General features: G+C 40.3%; 1 protein-coding gene across 5 annotated transcripts in view; it reads right to left on the bottom strand.

Annotated features, from left to right (window-relative positions):
• adamtsl3 (ADAMTS-like 3) overlaps positions 1 to 27,154 on the bottom strand; it is a 126,747-nt gene that overhangs the window by 33,297 nt on the left and 66,296 nt on the right. For 2 of the 5 annotated variants that reach the window (XM_023965894.2, XM_078936404.1), the window contains exons 1-4: positions 12,229 to 12,393; positions 7,712 to 7,839; positions 1,028 to 1,073; positions 490 to 726 (exon numbers count right to left, since the gene is read on the bottom strand). In XM_023965894.2, coding sequence (XP_023821662.1) covers positions 490 to 726; positions 1,028 to 1,073; positions 7,712 to 7,839; positions 12,229 to 12,282 — 465 coding nt within the window. In that variant the 5' untranslated portion in view covers positions 12,283 to 12,393. Of the gene's footprint in view, positions 1 to 489; positions 727 to 1,027; positions 1,074 to 7,711; positions 7,840 to 12,228; positions 12,394 to 27,154 lie in introns of those variants that run through there. The other 3 variants (XM_023965892.2, XM_023965893.2, XM_078936405.1) reach the window with 2 other exon arrangements.

Genomic DNA, 27,154 nt, shown 5'->3' with positions numbered 1-27,154 from the left:
GTTTAACTGTTGGAAGGATGTGCTTCTTATGAAGTACCATTTTGGTTTTACTCCATATGTAACAGGATTCATGCAGATCAAATAGGTCAACTTTGTTTTATCTGTCAAAAAGGTATTTGCTCAAAATAAAACTGTGTTTTAAAAATAAGGTCATTTAAAGCCTTTTTTGTTTTTCCAATTGAATCAAGACTTTTAAAGGACCAGTGATGAGGGATAGTTGAAATTTTAGCTTTTGTGGTCAGCTGGTTGTTCTTGTGAAGCCCCAAAGTGGTTCTAAAACCCTTTCTAGAAATGCTTTTGGTTATTAAATCACTTTTTTTCTGATTGTTTAAATTAGTACAATCACAAATCTTTTCTTCGTCCCAAAGTTTTGAGTCCAATGAGATGTGCTTTAGGCTCTCAAAGAAAGAGAATAAGGACCAATTCAAATAAACTAATTAGAGTTCTTGCTGACCAAAAGCAAAAGTGGTCCAAGGCACTTTGTCCCACCTGGCAGACTCCACTGATACACATGTCCAGAGACTCTGTGTAACAGCGTGTTCCGTCTAGTACTTTGGGCGCCAACTCCACCATGTGGCCCGAGGCCTTGGCTCTGCACTTCAGTGAGCACGGGTTGTCCGGATCGTTGTACACAGGCAGCCACTCGTGGAACTGACCCTGGTATGGAACGTCCGCATGAGCTGAGCACTGCTGGGATCGGAAGTCACCGGCATCCGGAGGACAGTCCTGTGGCAAGCCATAGAAGAAATAATTCAGATTTTCTTGTTTGAAGAAGAGGAAGAATGTAAATGAAAATCACATTGGTGGCCAAGGCTATGATAGCTGCATGTAATTACCAGATTAAACAAAAACAGCTTCTCATTTTCTCTCCTTCACTGGATCCCAGATCACCGCTTGAGCGCAGAGCTTAGTATTGTTTTGAGTATTTCGATGCTCTATCCTTTTTCCCCCAGTTCTCTTTTCAGTCAAAATCCACTTGAAAGCTCAATTGACATCCATTACATAAAGATGAGTTTGCTGAACTTACCACATTACTGCATGTGCGATATTTGATATTCTGCCCCTCGCAGGTCCTGCAGAGGACAAAAACCAACATGTGGCTGAACTGGCTTTAGGAGAGAATGATAAAACAAACCAAAATGCTCCCCCAATCACCTCTGCCCGAGGCAACTGGCATTTTATCCACCGACTCCTGTTACCTTTTCTCATTGTTGAGCGGCGAAAGGGTCCACTGCGATCATTTAGCAACTCGAGACATGAGCCAGTGGTGCATTTGCAAAAATTTTAAAAGTATAACTAACTGAATTTTGATGTTATTTTTTGGTGTCAGGATGCAGAAACAACAAACCAAACGCAGAAGTGAGAACTTATTGAATTTTATTGTGGAATTAACCCATAAAGAAAACATACAAAGCATGAATATTTGTATTTCAAATAAAAAGAGTTTTGCTGCTTAAAGTTGCAAAGCCCCGAAAGACGTAGAGATCAACTTGTATTAGAAGCAGCTCAACTTTAGGATCCTGGATTCTTCAGGTATGTAAGACACAAGATGTCCTCAGTGAAGTTCAAAGTCAGTGAGAACATCCTTCATATGCTACAACTTTAACATTTTAGAAAGGCATTTTCAATGGGGCTAGCAGAATATATTACTCTGGTGAAACTTAGTTCAATTCTGAAATGTAAAAGGGCCTTTATCGTGCTTTTCTTAAGTCTTTTAGAGTAAACTATATCAATATATATGATAATATATTTCCGTTAGCACACTAAAGCACATTTTTTAATTAAATATTAGTTATTTTCACAGTTCGTTTTCCAACCCGCAGTAAGACAACTCGATCTCTGAGGCTCCGCCTTTCTCTCCTCGTGGGTGCCGTCCATTTCATGGCGACCTAGAGTTGTCCTCGGCAGCGTGTCTTTTACCCACAAAAACTAACAACATCCGACCTTTTGCAAAGATGGATGTGCATATTTTGCGTATAAAAGGAAAGTGTTTAGCCAATCACTGCTAGCTCCATGGAGAAAGTGGGTGTTTGTGTTAGCCTGGGGGCGGTGCTGGCAGTGCTGACTGTTCTTGGAAGGCAGATGTTCCTCACTTATCTATGTCTCAAAGTGAGAAGCCGCTCATTTTCGTGGATTGGGAGGGGCTGGTACTCAGAGAGCAGGTTTTTGGATGAAAACTCAGAAATGCATGAATGGATCAAAATACCACTTTAGGGTTGATTTTTGTAAGTAATTATACACTTAAAAACTCAAAAAAGTTCATTTTGCATGATAAAGGCCCCTTCACGTCTTCATTTGGTTTAAATTTGCCTTTAAAATGTCCTTATGAGAGTTAAGTTTAAGAGGAATTAAACTAAATAATCTAGAAACAATATCAACAGATGTTTGGTTGGGCGTAGTATTGCATTAATCAAATTCTCTCTATGCACTATAGTTTTTTGCAGGTACTCCATCTGCATCACACTTTCAGTAAATCCTACCAGGGTTCACTTACAACAAAGACCATCTTTTCTTGTGAACACAGGTTTGCTTGTTTGGCTTGTTACCAGAGTTTTATGGTTAAATTCCAGCTGGATTCATCAGTTTGGGATTTTTGGTGCTGAATAAAACAGGACTATCTGAGTGCTTCTATGATCTTCAAATAAAGTTTACTAAGAGAATAGAATTTTGTACAATCAAGATTTTTTTCTTTACATATTCAAATCTGGTACTATTTTTAGAGTTTGGGTAAGTTTTTCTGCCTTTTTTTTTAAACACGTGTCCTTTTAACAAATAATTTTTTCAGTTTCCACTGCAGGTTTTTAAAACCTTTTTCAACTTCTTTAAATATAGAAAGAAAACCAGTCAGCAGGAAAAATGTAGTTGTCACACATGGGTGTGACCAACACATCATTTGGTGGTTTAATCCTCCAATCCGACCCATTAATGCTTAGTGTCAATTAGAGAGGCAATGGGTCCCATTTTTAGAGTCTTTGGTATGACTTGAATGTAGATTCATGCGCCATTCATATCATGGCGCACACTCTTCCACTAGGCCACTGAGTTAATGAACTTCAAGTAATAGCAGATTGTAAGGAACATATGGTCTTTGCTAAACTTTGATGTTGTTAGAGGAATTTTGAACTCCCATTCTTGAGAAATTGCAATAACATCACTTGGCCACCAGATGTTCCTGTTATTTTTGTTGTTGTTTGTAATTAGTTTCTAAATTGAAGTCTTTAACCCCTAAAAACTGGTAATGTTACCAGTGACACCTATAAAACACACGCTTCTTGACATACTGTAACTCTTTGTCCGTTTACGCTATCAATGTGAATCAACGTGACTTCGATCATGAGAAAAGTGACTTTGCACCAATGTTCAAAACATTACTAATATAAAGTGTTGCATAACAGTGCAGAGTCGCTATTCTCTACAACAGAATAAGCTGAATTACACTGATTGCGTAAATGGTTGAAGAGTTACAGTAGTCGGAAGAATGTAAACACTGGAGCTAAAGGTACGGTGCTATGGGGTTAAGTATCAAATGAAGCTACAATTCATTTCCTGTTGTGTGTATTCCAGAAACAGTGCTATAGGTATCTCCAAAGAATAATAGAAAAGTCACAAATTTAATATATACAATGATCATGTATATCAATTTATTTGAATGAAATCCCTTAAATTCTGTTTTTTACAAATGTCTGTTGTTGATCATATTTAAAAGTAGTTGCCTGACACAGGATTTCTTGTTTTTTTGGAAACCAAAAGGTACTAAACAGATGTAAGTCAATTAAAACCCATTGGACAGCACTTCAGCAGTGGTCCAGATTGAGCAGACGCAGGGATTCATAAAGGGCTGAGTCTGTTGAAGACATTGGAACAGATCTGGATCCAGTCTGACCAGAACCATGACGCTCACAGCTTTTTAAAAAAAAGTGTTCCTTTGTGCTTTTCTGTGGAGGGATTTACAGCCATTGACAGTGACACTGGGTCCACCCCATTATCCGAGACCACAGTGGAAACTTATCAACTGATATTTAGAGTTCTGGAACTTCAGAGGAATTCCAGTGTCTCTGAGGCTCGGCTATTCTGGAATCAGGATGTCGCAGGGCTTGCACTCACACATGAGAAAGCCTTTAAGATTTTTTTTTTTCATGTATTATTTGAGAGAGTGCAAAGAGTGGATGTGGAGCGTGTGGCATGGCAGGAACATTAGAGCCTGTGACAGATCCAGACGGGCCCCCGTGCCAAGCCAAACAGCGGGTCATGGGGCCAGAACCCAAACGCGAGACTTTCAAAGACCGAGAGCCGAGAGACAGGTAGCAAAGAGCGGTGTTGAAATTCACACTGGGACCAATAATATATAAAGCTGACATAAAAAGAAGCGGACGAATAAAACAAATTTCCTTTTTCATTTCCGTCTTGCCGTTTTGGAAGTTCCAACACAGAGGCTGAGCAGCGGCGGGGCCAGTAGGCCGGGATTCATCATAGTGTCACCATAAGTTAGTGGAAAAACAATGAGGTTGAAATATCACAAGGTCTGGAGCACAGAACACATAGCTCACACTGTGACTGGGTTCTGCCAAATGACACAAAGAGACACACAACTACGCAGCGCACAAAAACAACAGCCTCACTTCTAAATGTAGCAACTTCTGAAATTATTATTATTAAATTCAACATTTCCCAGCAGAGAAAAAAAAACCTTTTATGCCATCCCCTGTAATCTTTGCTTGAATACTGACATTTACTATAAAAATAATTATGTTCTTTCTGAAAATATTTCCTTAAGACTTTTTTCAGGGGAAAGATTTGTTATTGATCAGATTTAAGAAAGTGCAAGCAAATCAGTTCTATAGAGCACAAAAAAAGACTTTACTGTAAACCCCGTTTGGACAAAAAAATGTTTATTTTAACATCAGAGCTGCTGTCGGCGACAGCAAAATAACACCCGCTCTATACCTACAGCGTAATTAACCTCACTCCAACGGATTCTAACGTAGATAAAAGCAGCTTTCGACCAACATGCAACACTCTACGATAGTAAAGTAACTTTACGTTAGTAAAACTGTTGCTTATGTAAACACTTCACTACTTTTTTCAGCTTCAGAATCTGTTGGAATTACGTTAATTGCATAAACTGAAGAGTTTCTTCGGTTCAAAGAAAGTCAACACTGGAGTTATGGTCCCACTCTGATCATCTTTTGTTCTGTTGTTAAAACCTTCCCCGTGGTTTTTTAATTTAGATTATGCTGCCCAAATCAAAGAACCTGTCGTTTTCTAGGACATAGTGTCTCCAGAGCGGCAGGAGTTCAATCGAAATTCCCCTCTTAGTTGTGGGCAGGACTGTTGCCGATGAGCAACCCCGCCCCCCGTTGCCCTCTTCGCTGCTGAGAGCTCTCTGTTTAAGCAGAGGAGTGGTATTTTCTACGCCACAAAGATACATTTTTTAAAACAGCTTTTTTTTTTGTCTTTATGATTTACACAATTTGAACAAAGAAATACACAGAAATTCCATATTAAGATTAATTTTCTTCAGAAGTTTTACTTCTGAGTTTATCTATTTATTTTTTCTCGTGGCAGGAGTTCCAATTAATCTGAACAAATCCGTCGTTTCGTGTTGATTTAAATGTGGCCTGAGATGGGTGTACAAGAGAAAAACAGCAGAGGAGGGAGTCTGTTCTCCGTCAGCCTCGCAGGCGGTGGTCCCCAGTTGGAGACAGAATCTTGGTGCCAGGCCCAAGCTAACTGGATGGGATGCCTTTGAGAAAATTGCCTTTGAATAGCTCAGCAGCTAAAAATAGACTTTGAAACCAAACTATCGCAGTTGCTTAATGTCACACCCTTAAATTTCAAGCCTTTAGATCATACAGAGAGTTTTTTTCACTTTTTATTATGATGAGAAGATTAACAAGTTTTTGTAATTTATCTTCTGCTTGACTTTACCCCAAAACATCAAAGTGAAGTTAGGCTAAACAACTATTAAAACTTAAAATTGTTCGAGGGGCAATTTTCTCGTAGTGACACCTAATCCATCTGTTCACATGTTGCTTCCAAGCCGGCAGTCTGCTGGCATTGTAATTGAGGCCGCTGTGCTGATGGGATAAATGAGGACCAGGTGATCCGTCTGCACATGCACCGTCGTGTATGTATGTCGGAGCGATAAGCTCTCTGTGTAACGTGTGTTTATAAAAAGTCATAGTTGGAGGGATGTGAGGTCTTTTTTGATGCCAAGACTTGTGTGGATTTTTTTTTTATGACAGTGTTTGATTTGCCACCAGACGTTGGGCCTAAGCTTCCCGTTCCCATGCTCCAGAGGAGCAGGTCAGGAGGATGGTTTTCTAAAACCCCCCTGGTCACTACAGCTGACGTCTAAGCCTGAATGAAGAGGTCTTTCTACACACTTTAACCTCAAAAACCTCTTGAATCATCAAGTGCTTTACCATCCAGTAGCCTGAGCTAAAAATATCCACACAGGCAAAAAGGAAGTGTTGATATGAAGTAAGCAGCCCAAAAAAAGCAACTGATGTCAGTTTTTACAGAGCGGGACAGAGGAGGTCTGGCACCTTTAGGTTTTGGACGGTCTACTGTTTCATGCAGTGACTGGTTTGTGATCCTTTTCTACTTTGATATGTGCCGTTTTTTCACTTTGCCTTTGCTCAAACGGGTTGTGTTTTGATCTTTCTATTCACTGGAGTCCCCCTCTGAAGCCCCCTCAGCGGTGACGGACCCGTGACTTCAGTAGCATACCTCACCGGCCACCTTTAGCCAAGTGAGCAATACGTTCTGGGAACAGTAAAAATGAAGGAATGCGGTGAAGTCAGCCTGCTGCTATTTCCCAGTCTATAAATGTGACAACGTTTGTATGGAAAACATACCCTCTCAGTCCTTTTTCTGCCTCACTTGCCCATCAAATCTAGTTGTAATTCGCCATTTTAGCCGCTCCACCGGCATGAATCCTAAAGATCACTTAGTTAGCCTGGAGCTCAGGCAAGCAGGTGTCTTTGCCGTGAAGCTGACGCGATCCTAATGTTTGCAGAGCCTCAAAGCCCTACCACGTCGTAGAACTCCTGAAAGGGACCAGAACCTGCTAGAACACACTGGTCTGATTCGTTAGAAAAAAACACGACAGGGAAATCGGGGAAAATGAACAATCATCGGGCCTTTCACTGACGGACTCGGAGTTTATGCTTGCTCCTTGGCCAACTTTGGCATGAGTTCTGAACGCTCCCATAAGGAATGGAACAAGTGGATTGTGGGGATTTACTCACTGTGTTAGAAATACGACCTGGAACTTTGAGAGTGGGGCGGCTTTTAAAAGGCAATCAATCCAGGCTCGGATCAGTCCAACAACAAGATTACCTCACACGGTGAATGAACTTGTGTTACCAAGCTGCCCAATGGAGGTTTCCATTTATGGAAAGGTCAGCGGGTTCTTACTTCGTTTTAAATCATATCCTCCTCTTTTGTAATCATTATTTAATGACTGAGATGCATTGGAGGGCAGCTCACTCTATGATATAAAAAAAACTGTTATTTTATGTCTAGGCTTCTTGTAAGAATAATTTCCTTGTCATTTTTCCCTATTATTGAGATCCTCTCGGGCCTCATTCAAACGCAGTCCACTTTGCAAAAAAAAAGGACAGAAGACCAGAACGTACCTCAGAAATGAAAGAATGCAGACGAGGATGAAAGATGGATCAGTCAACTGTGTGAGAGGCGTCCTTACTTGGAGCTGAGGCATCGTCTGAGGGAGTAGGAGGCTCCACCGCCGCAAGTCCTAGAGCACTCGCTCCATGACCCCCAGGCATCCCACAGCGTGTCCCTGTCCTCCTCTGACCGGGCCGTCCGGGAGCTCTACACACCAGAGGAGAGATCTTAGACAAACCTTTCAACTTCAAACCAATGCTTGTCTGTCTTCCCTCAATGGTCAAACATATTAAGCTACAAACACACCGGGCTAAATGCACATTCTTGAATATGTGTTTAGCCACTAGTGTTCACACTGGACAAACAGGGAAGGGCTTCTTTTTTAATTCTTCTGCTGTTTACTAGCACTTGTCCACCACCTCAAGTTGGTAGAGGTTTGGTGCATAATGTCAAAGTGGTGCAGATCTCATGAATCTCCGCGAATTAAAGGGGACGTCACCTATCCATCACTAACAAATCCGAGATCCCGATTGGTAAAAGTTTGACCTGGTTTAACTTGCGCATTCAATGTTGTGTGTGTAGAGCCCAAAAATGGTCATAGAAACGGCGCTGTGTGTGATCCTGAGAGTTTTTAACACGGAAGTCTGAAACGCTCATTTACATATACTTTTCATTAAAAGTGGTCCCTTGAACTCGCAATGTGAAGGTCACTTTAGACAAATCAGATACATTAACACTTCTGGTCCTTTTTTGCATTTTAAATATCTGTGTCATTTTTTAAATAAAGAAAAGTTTGTCCTCTCTCAAAGCTCTGTCCAAACTCTCATGCCTCCTTCCTTTAATTGCATGGTGCTGTGCTTGGCAGTAGAGTTAGGAATATAACTGCAGCACCCAAAACCAATATTATCTGAGGACAGCGTGCACCTCAGGTGTAGAGTGGCAGCCAAAAATCGAAGATTCTTCCTTCCTTCCTCTGCTTGTGCTCCAAATTGCCTCTCAAGATTCTTTTGGATTTTTAGAAGGCTTTACCTCAAACTCAAACTAAATGTAAAATGATTTGGATCCAGTAAAAGATTTGAATTACAGCAGTCAAACTCATCCGCTATAATTTAAGGCATAAAATCTTTTAACACTGTCAAACTGATTAAAACACTGCTTGCAATGACTATCTTAAAAAAAGATGGTCAAACCTGGTGAAACAGGCGTAAAAGAAAATATAATTCTCTTTCCGTAACCTGTTAAATGCATTGAAAAGCTGGAAAATAAATAAGAGAAGAAAAAAACATTGGCTCCAACAATGGGACAAATCATTCACTTCTATTGGCAGCAGGAATGTGGCTCTCTTGCATAGAGGTGTGAACACATTCAATCAAATAATCTGCCATTCAGCTGAAGTTTTAAGACTCTCGAAGGGAGCAGAGGAACACAAGAAAAATCGTTTTCCACGACGTAAACACTCAGAGAGTTTATTTTTATTTTAGTGCCGCTGAACGGTGGAGGAATATTTAAAGACGACACAAATGAAGCCATTGTGTGCTGCAGACAGCCTCCCATTGTGTGAACTTCACACCTTCAGATGGTGATGTAGTGTGAGAACTGTTTGGACATGGAAAGGAGTCATCCAACATCCTTTTACTTTCAACACCTTCAAAATGAAAGACTTATGAATGTACAGTATGACTAAAAAGAAAATAAAAGAGAATTAAGCATAGCATTACTAAAACCCGACATTTAATACTGTACATGTGTAAGCAGGCTGCGTTAAAATAGAAGCAATTGAAACATCGTATTTTCCGAACTAGAAGGCAATCTCGAAAGCCTTCATTTTTGTTCAAGAAACGACTTTTAGATAGATTAATTCTGGTTGTGTGTATTGATGTTGAAGCCATTTTGAGACGTATACTGCAAGTTGTCAAAATTGTATGTTGTGTTAATGTGAATAAGCTAATTTGCTAACGCATGCTGGCGTTGGACTGTTTTTTTGACGTGTTTCTAACAAGGTTGAGCGTTAGCGTAGTCACAATAACGCTTGTTTTAGTGGTATCAATAATTTTTTGGCCGTGTTGTAAACAAAGTTAGGAGTTACAGGTATTGCTAATATGCTAACGTTTCTAACGTGGCTAATGCTTCTGACGCGGCTAACGTGTAGCGTGTTACAAACAAGTTAAAAGAATTACTGTGAACAAACTTGATAAAGTCTGACTGACTGATGGATTAATCTCTGACTCTTGTCTCCCTTAGTGTCCTTACAGTATGATGAACCTTGTCTATGGCACAAGTTCGAAAATAGATCAATCACTGATGGCACGCCTTATCATCCTAATGGTATAATGGTATGGTAAATCAAGCTTCTCAAAGTATATGTACCATGTCTTCCCAAGCAGCTGTTTAACAGCCAAAAAAAGAAAAAGAGACCAATATATGGTTTCCATTCAGTCCAATGTAAAATACTCCAACCTTGGAGGAAAATGTACATCAAAACACAAAAGGTTGACTTCATTTGACTAGATTTAATCTTAATGGCAATTGTACTTAAGAGTTAAAGTTTATTAAAATGTTTTTATTTGTTTTTTTTTATTGTCTGGTAGCTTTTACCCTCCACAACTACTTTTCTGAGTGAATTGGCAACAGCCTCCAGCTGGCAGTCTCCTTTGTCCCACATATTTGACACTTTTATTTCAGAGTTCACTGCAAAGACAGTAATGACCACAGAGCTAAAATAAATAAATAAATAGAAGTAATACAAACCAATATGTCATATGTTCTGGCCTGCAGTTCTAGCTACGAAGCAGGCTGTTGTCATTGCAACTGATGAGGCTAAATTTGGGTGTGTCTCAGACCTTCACCGTATCAAATATCTCAAATTTGTTTCAAAGAAAAATGTCAACAAATTGTTTGAAGGGTAACTAACAAAAGTGTGACTAGACGATCAAATCATGTATCAAATAAATGGCATTACAAGCCCTTGTAAAAAGGCTGGTTAACATGTCTGTGACATTTTTTGGGTGAATTTAACACTACACTTTTTTTCTTTAATACATAAAAGATTAAAACGCTGGGTCTTCGCTGATCTGTGCACTTCTCGCATTTTTGACCCTGCTACTTGTAAATCTAAAATGCAAGCATTGGTAGCTAGACGGCAACACTGGCTTCTACAGAAATGTCTATTAGTAGTCAGTAGTCAAAAGAATGTCAACACTGAAGCTAAAGCTTTTGTGTTAAAGGGTTAACCCCCTTTTCCATAACAATTTTTATGAAAAAAAAGTTTAAAAAAAAAGGAAATCAATAAAGTTTTTGACACCAGGCATTCTTATTTTTGGAACATTTAACCTGGGAGTCAAAACCAGTATCCATTGGTGATTTAAGCAACTTTTTGGGCACTTCCTGTTTTTGGTCTTGGGTTCAGCTTTAAGTGCAGCTTGACTGGACCATGCAAACCATATGAGCTAATGAAACTTTGCACGCCAAGCGCTGACAAACGGAATGGTTATAAAGGAGCCGTCTTGAAGTGTCCTAACAGGAGTCATTTTGACCTCACTCAACCCAGCGGCACAGCAGTGGAGCTTCATCTAAAAAAGATGAATGGCTCCTGCAGAGGAGAGCACAAGGTAATAAAAGTCCTCTGATTATTTTCCTTGGGTCTTGGTAGCAAAAACAGCCCTCGTGGAGAGGGGCGGAGGCTCTACTATATTAGAAGTTCTTGGGGACTGATATAAATGTCTGTCAGCGCCGATGACGCCTGAGAAACAGCGGAGGCAAACAGAATAAGTGGAACGCGCAGTCAAACATTTCGGCAGTGGAGCGCAAGCCAGCTTACTTTGAGTGTTTGGATCCCAGTAAATAAACTCAAACCGTACTTTGAGCAGCCCGTTTGGGTGCCACTTTGGTTCCCCTTTGAAAAGCAATCAGTACATTTTGCACTCAATTACTACTAAGAGCTGATTGTTGCAAAGCCAAGGCGGCCGGGGGCAGAAAGAGGCCAGTGGGGAGAGAGGAAAGGAAGTCGGTGCATGATGGAGCGATGGGGATGAAGACGTTGCTTTGGCTGACTGTGCTGCGATTGTTCCCATGGAGGAGGCTCTTCGAGTTGGACGGATGTCCCTCTGTGATTTGGATCCGGTAATCAAAAGGTTCAGACATCAGCTCGGAGTCCTCCCAACTCAGGTTTTTCAACTGGACCACACGGTATCTTTGACGGAGCGGTTGGTGCAGCTCGCCATAACCTTGAGGAAACTCCCCAGGGTGGCACATGCCACAGTTTCACAGGAGGTGGTAAGAAACCACAAGATAGTAGATCTCCCTTCTACACTATAAATTCCTCAACGGGAGAAAAGAAACCCGACTCCGGTGCCCTCTCCTCAAGAAATGTGTCAAAACACACACAATAGCCGTTTTTTTAAAGTCAGAAAGACATTTGATAGTCACACATCTGCTCGATCCCTTTGCTTGAAAAGCCACTCAATGATAGCTTCTGAAGTTCAGACCATACAGATCTATTCAGAACTCATTGTTTTTTCTGCTCCAAAGACAGACATTTGAATGGACCTTAAAGACAGAAAAGGACATAGAGGAATGCCAGAGCAGTGGTGGTAGTACCAGAAGGAGAAGAGCTGTCACCAGAAGTCTGCTAGAAGAAAGCTGCAGCTCCATGCTTCTTCACAGTCTCCGGTTGTGTGTCCGATGCTCGTGGTCCTCCTCCACAGGTCCTTCCGCATGTCCTGCCTGCTCGCCCTTCGTCTCTGCTCTGAGTCACGGCCGCTCTTCCTCAGGAGTAGCATGTGCAGAGGGAGGGAGGGGAGGGAGGGAACGGAGGGGGCGTTTTTTTAAGTTTTTTTTTTAGTGTGTGATGGTGGGAAGTTGGGGGAAATAATCGGGAGAGGGGGGGACCCCGAGTGCCACGAGTCTTCAGGTCTGCCGCACCAGCCAATCAATAAACACGTCCCTTTCGAGCACGCTTATGCAAACAAGTACCCAAGCCAACTGCAGCACCGCAGACAGTAGGAAGAATGACTTGACAGACGCAGAAAAACACGTTTCTTTTCCTATCTTAGATCTTCGTCTGCTGTTTCTGCTTTTCCCTCATTTTCCCATTTTAACCCCTCATGCCAGTCGTCCTCTTTGGCCCCGGTGGTTTTCAAATCTACCAGATTTCCAGAGAGACTTCCAGAGGGGCCGCTGAACAGACCCTCATAAACAAGTTTACGTTTCCACGCATGAAGAGAAATGAGGTCGTACGTTTGGCACGACGTGGCCCTCTATGCAGCTCCAGCCAAAGATTGATTTTTTTTTTTCACAAAGAGAGGCCCATGTAAATGCTCTGAAGCTATCACGACAGGCCAGCGTGACTGCTTTTCTCTCTTGGTTTATGAGCTAAAGGTCTACTTCAATAGAGCCTTTCATAGCAGCCAGGGTTAACATTTACACCATGGAGGTGGGGAACGAGCCAGGTGTCCCCTGGAGGGACAAATCCCCATATTTCTTTTTTTAGAGAAGGCTTGTTAGGAGAGAGCACTCTTTGCACGGACAGACTTTCCGATGAAACTGTTGTTTCTATCAAGTTTTTGTAGCATTTTTCTGATCGTTGAGAACAGAAATAAAGAAAATTAAGCTAAAAATGGCATTTTGGAGTTTTTTTTTTAATTGAAAAAAAAAAACTCTTTCTTTTCCTCGTCTAAGCTGGCCTTCGGCTCGAAACTGTACGGATGGATAGCTCCAATTTTGCTCGCCATTTCTGTCGCACCTTTTAATGCTAGGTTTGGGTAGGTCTGCGCAATAAATCACAAATGTGTTGCAATATGGCAATATGCATAATAGCAAAAGACTGGACAAACCCCAATAAATGGTTACCTTAAATGTTACACATGCATTGGCAGAGAAACCATTGAGAAACCATTGTCCAAAAAGGCCCACTCTACCTACATTGTTCTTGATTTTTGTCTATATTAACTTTGGCCAGCATGACAAGAGAAGTAGAGAGACGTTCTGTGGTGTGTTTCCAAACATACAACATATAACTGACATACAAGTTTTCATCTGTCTCCTATTGAGATAACTTGCAGTATAAATTAAGCTACGTTCACTCTTATTTGAATAAAACTCTTCCAGTAAAATAGAGATGATGCTTTTTTTTCTTTGTTTGATATTTGTTTATATCAAATCACGCAGCCCTAGTTGGGGATGTGAGGGGCTGTAAGCTAGCAGGAGAGCGTGTAAACAGAGAGCTCTCAGCAACGAGGAGGGGAGGAGGGGGGGGGGGGGGGTTGCTCTGCACCAACTGTCCCGCCCACAACTCAAGAGGTAAATTTCTGCTTCTCTGCAGAAACTATGTCATAGATAATGACACAGATTTGTTGATTTTCTCTAAAAACTGCACAATTATATAATATGAAATCATCATAACTAAAAGAACACTGGGAAAACTTTGAAAATAGTTCAAAAATGATTGGAGTGGGTCTTGGAAGCTAGGAGGAGGGTTTCCCGGCTTGGTTTCGAACGTTTTTCTCAAGAGGCCCAGCAGGTTTACACTGGCCCTCAAAGACAATAAACTTCAAAACTGGTGTCTATTAAAGCCGTCAGGAATGTGCTGGACATCAGGCGGCGGTGGGGAAGGATGGTCACATCTTCAACAGGCCGCTGCTGAGGCTGCGCACCATTTAAGCCCTAATCCACAACCTTCTGATATTTGCTTTAAGGGGAAATCCATCCCACCTTTGTGAATGTGCGCCTACTGAAAATAAACGGAGGCCGCAGCGCCGAGGCCCCCAGTTCAAAAACCAAATACCCCAGGAGGAAATGAATGTCTCTGATTGACACCGGCTTACAGCCACGTCTCTTCATCACAGCACTCCTGGAAATGTCCTCAGACTGTTCAAGCATTAATTCACAAGGATAGAGAGGTGACACGCAGATGATTAAGGCAGTTGTTGAGTTATTGGAAAGTTTAAATGTGATGATCCATGAATCAGATCTTAAGTGGTTGTTTGGCGTAAATTCACCTTTTTCCATCTATATTTTCACATTTTAAAGAAACTACAAAAACGTGCATTCGTTACTCTCACCTGGAAACCAGTCTTCTAATAAACTCTGTAATGAGGTCAGAAGATGTGTGAAAAACAAACAATCCCAAATGAAAATGGCCTCGATTGAAATGACATTAACAGCTTTTGACAGGTCTTCTGTGTTTTCTTTAAATAAATGAAGCCACACTGCTGGTTTCGTGGCGTTAAGGTCCAGTCTGACTGCATGAAACAGTTTATGTGAGAAAAAAATACAAAATTGTGTCTTTTGGTAATGTATTGATTCATGAAATTAATAAAAATAAGTGTTACATTTTAAACATTTTAAAATGATAAAAAAATCTATAATAATTGCGTTACTACTGTTTTTTTTAGCATAATCCTATATTTAAAAGTTAATCGTTGTTTAAAAACTAATTTGAAATTCTTTAATGTTTTTTTTCTTTAAAATAAAATTTAAAAATTTCTTTTTCTTTTTTAAATAGATGTATTTCTTTTCCTTTTATTCTCCATGCAAACACAGATTGAATTTGAATTTTCTTTAAGTATATGTAAAAATCCTAAAAGAACATGTTAAAAACACCACTTTTATTGAAGTGGGTCTTTAAATACAAGACAATCCAGAGCAGAAATGAGAGAAAACCCACCTGTCTGCTTCCAAATACATCCCAAAAGTTTTCAAACAAGTGAAAACAGTAGTTTGTATCTTCATAAAGAGGGAGCCAAGCATTAGCAGAGAGGGCAGGGTGTGATCTCGCTTAAGCGTGTCCCTAAAACTCCACGTGGAGCCTGCGGCCCAAAGGAGGGACATGGCACGTTGTTAAGAATCAGCCCCTGACATTTACTGCTTCCTGAGGCTCGTACACGTTTTCCCATCAGGCAATGCTCCGGCGGCTTTCTGCGGAAGGGCTTTCCCCATCCACCTCCATTCCACACAGCCCCTTCCCTCACCCATCAAAGCAGCAGTGACATTTTAAAGAGGGTATGAAAGGTGGGATGGGCATAAATTAGCCGAGGAAAGCCACTGGAGTCGGTTAAAGCGGCCTGCCACGGTGGGCTGGGAGGAAAGGGAGCGTGGGACCAAAATCCAGATCAGGCTAGGACTGTGGCTTATTTATGGACCAGCCAGCATCAGGCTGATCCCCCCCCCTATGTGCCACAGAACACAGACTGTATAACTCCATCATCTGGAAATTATAGGTTCTCGCAAAAGTTTGCACATGGCTTTCTAAAACTGTACCAAACTTGAGGAAATCAGTAAAACCAGATGGCTTTAAAGTGGGTACGACCACTGTGTTTACATTAACAGATGAGTGCAGCAGTAAGATCAACCCAGGCGGGATTTAAGGTTGGAGTTTCAGGAGCTGGTTTGAGCATCCAGCTGCTCTCTGTTTGGATTTGGTCGAAAACAGATTTAAAATCATTGAACTTCAGACGCCAGAAGACCAATTCTGCGGGTAGCAAACTTTCTATTCACCTCTCAAAGGTAAGAAAAACACAACTCATTTTTAGGATTTTTTGTTGTCATTCATCTATGTTGCTAGTAAAATGCTGTCAAGATAAAGATTTACCCTCCACACATTATATATTGTGACTTCCTGTTTACAACTAAATGTCTTTAAATCATTTTGGAGTTAATCTTGTTAGCGCAGGCACTAGCATAAATGCCACGGTTCTGCAAAGTGTTGAGACAGAAAATGAGTACAACTAACTTTTCTAAGTATCAGAGTGATTTTCACAAACGTTCTGCTGCAAAGTTTTGTTAGATCAGCAAAATGCAGCGTTTCTCCGCTTCAGAATCCGCTGCAGTTACATTAATTGCATAAACGGATGAAGAGCTAGCCAAAAACATGTCAACGCTGGAGCTAAAACTCTACTGTTAAAAGGTTAAAAACCAGAAAAAAACAAGGATTTTATTTGGAATTTTATCAAAATTATTCAAACCAGCGACATCTGGTGGCTAACTGTAGCTATAGCAATTATTTAAGAAAACATCTGATCAAGTATAAATTTTAAAAAAGACAAATGTTTACATTCATACGTAGTAACTATGGAATAAATTAATCGAGAATTTCAAACCTAACATAAATAGAATACCATGCATGTTGAGATTTTAGAACCGGCATCAAAAGTAAAACAAAGTTATTTGTCAACAAAATGAAACACTTGTTAGAGAAAGTCACATCATGACACACTTGTTTCCCCTTAAAAAGCTATTCAACATTCATTTATTAAAACAAAAAAAAATGTAAAACGGCAATTCTATAAAAAGGTTTTAAAAATGATTGATCATATAATTGAATCTATTGCGTTTGAGCACTAAATCTGCTGCTTTTTGACATGTTACAGTTTTGTTTTTTTCACAAAAAAGAACTAGATACTGAAAATAACCAAAGTTAGTCTAAGCTGCACCCTTTGATTAGGGTCATTGCAGGGTATTATGTAAAAGTCCTTAAGGACACTTTGCAGTCCTTTATGACTTTGTATGGCGTTTGTGCAAAATTATTTTTTTATTCATTTTAAACTGCTGTTATCTTTGGTTTTCTCCATATGCTGTTTAATAAAGCGGCTATTTAAAGCGCTAAAATAATAAAGAACTGTTTTCTTGCTGCGTCATCAGTGGACTCAACTTGACTTGGATGTTTGGGTTGGGCTTATTTCTATGCTGAGTGACTCACAGGTCAACATTCGCTGACCTAACAAACAAAAAACACATTCCTCTGAAACTGGTCAGGTACTGTGCTGGACAGAACCTGCATGACCTAAAGACCATGTCAAGATTACCAGAATGTTTGGTAGGACAACAAAGAAGAGACAAATGGTAGTTTGGCCATTTTTAACAAAAAAATTAAGCATGAAATACATTTTAGAATCAAAGATTTTTTTTTTTTTTTACATTTTTGGATTTGGTTTTGTGAAAACTAAATGTCAAGATTTCCCTTCTCATGCCTTTAAGGTACAGCCTACACCTGAGACGGCACAGATGATCAGTAGTCTTCACACTGAAGGCTTCTCCTTTCATTATCGTGTAGGATGAGAGGACCTGGCGGGTGAAGACCGTCCACTCCTCCCCGATCCCACCTATATATTGTGGTGTGGGTGTGCTGCGGGTAAAATAGGAGGTCTCCAGTGGGGACATTTTAAAAAACTCTTAAATTTAATTCAAGACAGCATCTACCACAAAAAAAGAAAAAAGAAACAAACAAACAGAGTGTGCCATATCTCGATTTACACATGTGATTTAAATCCCTTGATCTCCATGGTGCCAAGTTTAAATGTCTTTCTGCAAACTGAGCAGTTGGCTTCTTCAAGATTTCCATACATACGAGCCATTTCTCCTTTTATTTGCACGTCGCCATTTTCCCGCGTCAACAACCATGAACTAGCTGAGGTCATATGATTTACGACAAGTTCACGACCTTATGACAGCGTATCCTAGAAATGTTTTTCTAGTGACAAGAAGTCACATGGGGATGATGAGAAAAAAATAAGACCCATTGACCAAAATGTAAGACAATTCAAGGCTTCTTCAGTCCTTATCTAAGTAAAATGTACATTTTCAGGCCTTCTAAGACTTTTTGAGGATTCGCCAAAGGAGGGGCGTCAGCTCAGGCGATTTAAAAACGATACAAATCAACTTTACAATTGCTTACATTCCACACAGTCAGAGAGCCTTTAATTCATAAGGTTCAAGTTTTCCTAAATGAAAATTATGTTTAACAGTCAAATCTGTTTGTTTGTTTGTTTGTTTTATTCATTCATTTTGACATTATGGTAAACAAGAAAAAAGGAATTTAAAGAGTAGAGTTAAACTGAGTTGTTGTTTCTCTTTTGGCTTTTTCCCATCAGGGGTCGCCACAGTGAATGAGTTGCATGGTAAACTTGGCAATGTTTTATGCTGTATGCCCTTCCTGATGCAACCCTCTCAAAGCAACCAGGCTTGGGACCGCCACAGAAGTAGAGAAGGGAACAGGGAGCAGCCCGGAGTCGAACCCAGGTTTCATGGATGGAAGGCACCGCAAACCAGCATGAGCTAAACCGGCCCCCTAGAGTAAAGCTGACTGATATTCAAAAAAAGAGGATGAAAACATAAAACATTGAAGGACTTTTGTTTTCTCAGTTGTTCGGTATTTAACAGGCAAAATTGACCTAAAGTGTCCACAAGAGCAGACGGTCTCTGTACTAGCTGAACAACACGTGGCTGCTCTGACTGCAACATCCTCTGGCTTTTGGTCCCCTGAAACTAAACAGAAGACATGGCTGCTCCATTGGGGGTTGCTCACATTTGACATGCATCCTGTCCGTCTCATCCATCTTCTGTGCAAAGTCCTTCCTGTCTGAGGGGCTCGTTTGTTTCCGTCTCTTTTTGCATTTCAAAATAAATGCAGCTTTCAAAGTTTCATGGTGAGCAAAGAAAACAGGAAGCCCTAATGTGGTGAGATAAATCTTCAAAATATGAGTTTTTGACCAAAAGAAAAAAGCTTTTCCCATGATACAAGGCACACTTGTAGTTATTCTAAGGTCTTTAGAGACGATCTCAGAGACTCCTATAGGCTTTCGCTTCTTCAAGTGCCAGAAAAAGTGTATTTTAAAGTTGTTTCCAGCAATTAACACTGTAACACAAGCTCTCTGGCTGCATCGGACTTCGTCGGGACCACAGAAAAACCATATGACTCGTGAGATCAAGCCACAGCAATTTGGAAGGAACAACCCAGAGGATGATAGGAGGAAGTGCAAAAGAAAGCATCACACGTACAATGGAAAAATGACTCAGTAAGAGCTAACCTGAGAGAGAAGACCAACAGACAAATGGAGCCAAAACCAAGACTAATTAGTGACATCATGGGACTCCAACACTCAAAAAAAAAAAAGGCAAATCTCCAATCTGCCAAGCAGGCCTTTCTTCTTGGACTGCAGACATGAACCAGGCTCTGAAGGAAAACTCTCTCAGAGCTGCAAAGCTAGACACAATTCAGCTGCAGATATAGGGAGCACCTCCAAAGGAAAAGGCGGCTGGTTTGTCTCAGAAGCTCATTGTTCACGATGCGCAAGTGCTTCCATGCGGCCGCAGAAGACACGTCCGTTCCCCTGCATGCACTTCACCCAGCTGAGGTTTCTCTTTCTAACCCTAAAATTAAAAAGTTGCTATGAGGAACATCTGCTTTTCTTTGTTTAAAATCCATCCAATGTTGTTTTTGGCCCCCGAGTAGATCGGAGGGAGTGATGGTAACACGATAAAAGGTGGTCAGAGGACGCTTAGCGCCACAAAGCGGGCTCTAAAACACTGTTAAACTATGCTGCAATTATCGTGAAAACAGGCCGGCAGATAGGGAAGCAATAAAAGATGAACTCTTCTTATTTTCAACAGTAACATCCATTGAATTTATTGTGTGCTGTTCCTTTAATTCTGAAGTCTTTTGGGGTTTTTGTTTACATTACACACATTGTAGAAAGCTAACACACCCGACTTTAATTGCTGCCATTTTCCTTGATTAAGACAGACTTCTGTTTATATGGTAAAGTAAACTGATAAGGCTTATGTCTACTAAATAGCTACAATTGTGTCATTGCTACTTTTGTGTCCCAATAAACCCGAGAAAGTGGTGGTGAAAATCCTGACAGGAACTCAGAGCTTTCATTTGAGGGAGTTTGGTGACAAAAGCACCCAGCAAAACCCCCAAAAAAGAGGTTTGTGTTCATTTAATAGTCAAATGTTGCCAGTGTAGCCGCAAAACTTCAGATTTCCCCACTGACTTCCACACTGAAGCCCATTTAAAAACAAAAGTAAATGGAGCCTAGTGAAATGAAGCAAGTCCTCTGTCTAAAGGATCCAACTTTACCACTGAAACACAAAGCTCATATTGAATATTCATTCATTCATTCATTCATTCATTCATTCATTTTCTATGCCGTTTTTCCCTTTCGGGGTCACGGGGCTGCCGGAGCCTATCCCGGCCACATGTGGGCGAAGGCAGGGGATATATTGAATATTAATATTTTTTATTCTACTAATTAATGGATAAACTGTCACAAAAAAGGAAGTAGTGTTCGCTCTGACCAAGAGTCTGCTGAAAAAACGTGTTAAACTGAGTTTAAGACAGTGTTCATACAGTTTTGTGAGTACTTAAAGTGTGAAACTCAAACTTTGAGATTTGGACTACAAACAACAATTTATTACCAAAAAAAACATACATAAGTTCTTCATTAAAAGAAAAGAAAAATATAATTTGTAAATTTAATATTCACAAAACATTGGGAATCTATATTATATATACCAAGGGTGTGGAACAGAACCAGTTTACACTTAAAACAGTGTCCAAACATAAAAGAGTTTAATATATATATAAATAAAACATAAATAAACTGAACCATCTATAAAATATTTGCAAATATAAATTGAATTGTGTGGGGATGCCTGTGTGTGGGGCTAAGATTTAAATGAAACCAAAGAAGTGTATACAAGGCAAATGTGTGTCTGTGTATATTTATCTAAATGTGTAGTTAAATGTGCTTAATAGGTATGTGAAACTAAACGTGTGCTCAGTAGAGAGGGAACAGGATTAGGATAGATAGTAGGTGCCGTGGGTGTGGTATTAAAATGTGTCTTGGATATGGTGTGAGATTTACGAAGATTTTACTTTCTCTTGCTCCTATTTGGCTAATTGTAGTATTTGATTTGATTTGATTTTGTCTTATATTTCCTTTTAAAGTACATTTGTCAGAAATAAAATATTATCATCATCATAGTCAGGAAAATACATGAATTTTAATCAACACTTTCCAACAACTGTGAATCCCCAAAAAACAGCTAATTTCATAATGTTGCATAGAAATAGATCAATTCATAGTCCTGTGAATTCTTCATCCACACGGACATAAGACTGAGTCCTGACTTTGAGCAGCAAATCAAAAGCCTCCCTGTACAAACTAGAAGGTGTGGTTGCAGTCGAGTTCATATAAAAACTCAGTGTGGGCAGGTCTTCACCTAAACTTGGTCGTAATAAAAGAGGGAGATGCAAGAGGAGCAAAAGAACCAGGTTACAAAATATTAAATATATCTTTGAAACAACAAGGAAATTATTAGAAGCATGAAACTATCAAGACCAAAACTGGATATCCTTTATGATTTAGCTCATTCTTTCAATGTACCTCTTTCTATGGCTGGACTAGGTTTCAAACAGGCAAGAGTGAAAGCCACGGTGTATAGTAACATTAGGAGCAGAAATGCTTTGTTCTGCCCTGGACTCTGTATCGTATCACAGAGAGTTTGAAGATAAAGCCTGGCAGCTGCTTCTAGAGCTAAAGTTCACTCAGACTTGTGTGAAACAAAGATCCTCAGCTCACCACCTCAGTAAGCCAACAAAGGATCGGCGCCGGCTTTGGGTGTTACACACTGGATAAGCCAGGGCTCCAAAACCCCTAAATATTCTTAAAGTCCCACTCCGATCATCTTTTGATATTGTAAAAGCGTTCCCAATAGTCTTTTAATTAAGATTATGCAGTTTTGAGCCAAAAATAAAAAAAAACCCAAAAAATGTATGTTGTTTTCTAGGACATTGTTTCTGCAGAGCGGCGGGTGTTAATTAGAAAATCCCCTCTAAATTGTGGGTGGGACAGCGAAGTAAGCCCACCCCACTTGCCATCATCCATTAGTTTACACTTTCTCCCACTAGCTAATAGACCCTCTCAATCCCAACCTAACATTAACATGGTGCAACAAAAATGGCGAGCAATATCTAAGCTATCCAGCTGTACAGTTTTGATCCTGATGTCAGCTCAGATGAGAAGATGTTGTTTGAAGATGTTCCACAGATCATGCTTTAAAAATACAATCAATTTAGGACCCAAACATGACCCTTGTGGGACGCCACAAGTTAGGTTTAAACTGTTGGGAAAAAGTTTTATTGAAAAAATGTGTTAATGACAATAGAGCAACTTTATGTATTTTTATTATCAAGGATCCTATTTTTACGGAACGCCTCACTAAAAATCTAAATTCACGCTTGTCACAGAGTACATGTATCCTAAATCCATAAAAAAACGGAACGTGGTTAAAACGTCTGGCAACCTACAGAGCACAAAATGAAAATGAAAACCTCACAGTTCTGGTACAAAAATATTAGTCAATATTTATTCAACATTGGTGTAAATATCTAAGGAATACTAGTCTGAACTAATTGAGTACCTGAAATGTTTGTATACAATATTTTCTATCATTCCAAGTTTTTTTCTTCCAACTGTTTTGGAAGTTGCAGAACAGTTTTCTCACAAGTTGCAAAGCTGTAATAAATATGAAGGTTTAATTGAGTAAATATGAGTTAAAAACCAAAGTGAGATGTCTGCACGTGTTTCTTTTGATCGTTTGCAGGCCCTGAGCTATCAAACTTTCAAAAAGAACACAGATTGTCCAGTTTTGCTGCTACGCCCACACCTTTCCTTTCAGTGCTGGAACAGGGAACCTGCCTGCATTGAGTCATTCCCTTCACAGTTTACATAGCAAAATCACCAGGCGTACCCTCATGAAAGAGAGCTCAAGTGTCCTTCTTAATGGCTGGTGTGGAGCTTTTCCTGGTGATTGTGGGAGGGGAAAAAAAAGACACATTTGGAAATTTAACTGAAGACTTACAGCACAGGAAGGAACTGCAGTGAATGAGCTTTCATTTTATCCTCCATACAAATAAGAAAAAAAAGACTCTTCCCCAGGAGCTTTTGGGCCTACAGCTGTCTAAATATGCTACTGTAGTGAATTCCTAACCAGAGAAGTGATAGAACCGTTGTGCAGGGAAGCGGCTCAGGAAGTGAATGTGAGCGGCAGGAGAGAGTATGACTGAAGGCCAAAAGCCATTACTCTAAATTTTATACTGTCTAAAAACATAACTCTTATTTTATTGTATGCTCTTAAAGATAAAAGAAAGATCAGAATCTTAAAAAAGCGTTCTAACGAGTAGCATTGAAGTTCACACAGAGGCGTGACAGCTTGCATTCAAAGTCAAAGATTTTTTCTTGCGACTTGAAATATTCCACATTTTTCACTTTTTCTCCGTTGCTCCTGAATTTCAGCTGGATCACCAAATATGAACGAGTTATCTTTTACTGTTCACGCTCCAAGTGTAACTGTAACTCAAGCTATTGTCCTGCCTGCTAACCAGCATGAGTTGCTGCTGATTTCCAGGCTGACCAATTAGACAAGGATCTGTGCTGAAGTGGACTCAGAAAAGCTTCAAATGCTAAAAAAACAAAAACAAAACAGCTATTGATTTAATCCTTGATGCCAGACGTTTAGCGAGACACCTCTCTTCTGAAACAATTGATGATGCAGCCTTTGAAGCTCGACAGCAGCATCTTGTGTTTATGGGACAAAACTACAAGTCCCTTTCCACAACATCTCCTGAAACCCAAGTATCTGTTTCCATTGCTGTTGATGGATTTGATGGATGGAAAACTGTCTTTCTGTGGTGGTTTTAGGCCTCTGGACAGTGACAAAGGTTTATAAAAACTCATAACTTCCGAGACTATCACAAGCTGTCCTGATTCTCTGTCCCTACCCACATGGTCATATCCCTGCAGGTTTTTCCATAAGCACATATGCGCAAAAGACCAGAGAAGAAGAGCAGCCTCCTGTGCTTGAATGTAAGCCAAACACAAGCCGCCGCCCCATAAACGCTCGCCCTGCGCCTCCCTTTTTTTTTTACTTCCCTCTCTACCGTACAATTGAGGGCAAACCGTTACCACAGCTTCCCTTCACTCCATCATCCTGATGGAGGATGAAGCCCATCCACTCCCATCATTATCCCCGGTGAGGTCATTCTAGAAAGCTGATTGGATATGTCCAGCTCATTTGTTTGTTGTTCAATCTGTTAAAAAAAAAAATCCCCAGAACTCCCAGCAGTGCACTCAGCTCAGCGGACTAAAGCCCACTGTAAAGGTCAGCAGGAAGCCAAGGACAGTTCTGTTGAGCTCTTTTGGTAAAATATTGATGATTTCTTCAGCGATTTGATGATTAATGGCTTTTCATTGGCTCAACAGTGATGTAAAGATTAACATCATAAATCATGCACAGGCTATCTTCGCGGACACAGAGCAACAAGACAATGCAGGCGTTTCCTCCAGGGACAGTGCTATAACAGAGCAAATACTGGTTTTAAGTCAACTAACACCCTGGCTCCCAGCCCGACACCTCCGGACAATGTTTTCATTACAGAACCTTCATCCTTCACCGCCGGCCTCGTAAATCTGGAAGCTTCAATGCTCTACTGGGTCACTTTTCATCGTGATTTGGTTCAGGATCGAGTGAAACGAAACGCTTGGGGAGAGAAATCCAGGAAGCCAGCATGTCTGCTGTGGGAGGATGTTCATCCCCCGGAGCACCTGGGGCTTTTATGGCAGAGCAGGATTTGGGGTTGAGTGAGGTTTAACTTGAAGTTTGCAACATCATGAGGGTCATTCACTTTTTTTTTTAAAATTTTTATTGCTACGGTACATAACTTTTTTTTTTTTGCAAAATCCTGATGCTGGAAAAAAAAAAGGTTCTGACAGGACAACTTGTTCAGAAATAAATATGAAAAACAAATCTGTCGGATAATGTCTCGCCTCATGAGGCTTGAGCGTGTGTTGCAATGTGTTCTAAAAGCAGAAGAGTGTCCTGCCTCTGGGCTTTTGGAAGCTGGGACGAGCTCCATCCAGGACGGTTAAAATGGTTAATGGCATCTAGTTATACAACGCACGTCTACCTTTTTTAAGACCAGAAGCGATTTACAGTCACGGTCCTGTTCACACTCAAACGACGGCAGAGGGTTTCCGAGTCTCATGCTATGTTCACACCAGTCATGTGATGCGTGTTCTTAAGACACGCGTTTAGCATGTTCTTGAACATGCATTTAGCATAAGGTGTTCACACTGGACTATCGCGACCCAATACTAGCGGATGTCCACAACCTACAGTTGGACAAGACTTGGTGCAAATTGTCAAAGCGGAGGAAATTTCGCAAATCTTGCTCCAGGCTTTTTCTTTCACATCTTTATTCCAACAAATGAAAGACTTGATGTCATATTATTTTGCTTGGAAACAAACATTTTTTAAAACAGTTTTCAGACGGTTTTCACTTCCGTGAATAGAAAAAGGAATGTTATCCGTGCGTCACTCCCAAATCTGAGTCCCTAATTGGTCAAACATTGACCTAGTTTAACTTTCAACACTTGTTGAAATTTGTACTTAGAGCCTGAAAACGACCTTCAAAAGTGCGTAGCAATACATGATCGCGAGAGGTTTGAACATAGAAACCCAAAACATGCTTATACACATGATTACATAGACTTATCATTGAACGTGTGTTGAAAGTGTGAGGTGGCTAAGAGCAGTCGACCTCTGATCATGAGGTTGGAGGTTCAGTTCCAGCTTTACCTACCCATGCATCAAAGTGTCTCTGGACAAAACACTGAACCCCAAATTGCTCCTGGTGTTTACAGGTTGGTGCCTTGCATGAGAGCAGAGCTGCGATTGGTGTGTAAATGTGGGTGTGGGTGACTGTGAAGAACTTTAAGCCTTAATCTAGCTAGAAAAGCATTATATACGTATACACCACTATACCATTTACCGAAGGACACTTGGGTGGGGCAGAGTGGGAACCCTACCTGACAAGAACCTTTCCTCTGAATATCTCAAACCAAATGTGTACTTCCTCCCTTTAAAATAGCTTTTGAAGTCATATGTTAGTAAGAATTTACTTAAAATTTAGACTTTTCTCTCAATTTAAGATCACCTACAGTAGATATACCAAATGTTGTAGTTCCCTAAATGACCACTGGAGGCTGGTTATAGTGGTCACTTGTTCCAAACCTATAATTTTGGAAAAAAATCCAACTTTACACCCAAAATATCTAGTGCTGATCACAATAATGACATTAAAATAATAATTAAAAAAAACTTGTTGGAATTCCTTAAGTCGACAATTTTATTTTTCGGTTTGTGACAACTGTGCATATTGTGGGAGGGGCTTCTTTTCGACTGGTTAACTTGTTAAGCTCAACTAGGTGGATCTAGAAAAGCTTGTGTTTTACTCCATCCTACCCACATGTCCATTTTTCAAGAAGGAAGATTTAAGCAGATTTGCACAAGTCTTTGTCTTCATCTACATGTCCTGATCATGTCTAAACTAGCTTACCCGTCAGTTCAGGTCTGCATGCTGGACATGATGAGCTGACATTTCTTTTTCATTTTTTTTAAGGGTAAAACTAAGGCTGAACAGCAACAAGAATAACAAATACCACTTGTTTTCGCAGAGCTTTGTGCAAATCAGACTTTAGAGCCACAACAACAAAATCTCATTCATACATCTTTTAAAGTCAGTGCATAACTGCACATGTGCTGCATCTGCCTTTGCTATGCTCAGCACATGAGCTTGGTAAATGCAGCGTGCACAGCTTTTGGAAAGCTGGAATTCAGACCACACTTGTGCATGACTGCAAGTTTCTGTGCATCTTGTATTCATCTGGTGTTCAGGGGGCTA

The sequence above is a fragment of the Oryzias latipes genome, chromosome 18 (genome assembly GCF_053564925.1).
Source record: "Oryzias latipes strain Hd-rR chromosome 18, Olatipes_Hd-rR_3.1".
NCBI classification, from domain to species: domain Eukaryota; kingdom Metazoa; phylum Chordata; class Actinopteri; order Beloniformes; family Adrianichthyidae; genus Oryzias; species Oryzias latipes.
Note: the sequence above shows the minus strand (reverse complement) of the source record. Positions and strands in the feature narration are given on the sequence as shown.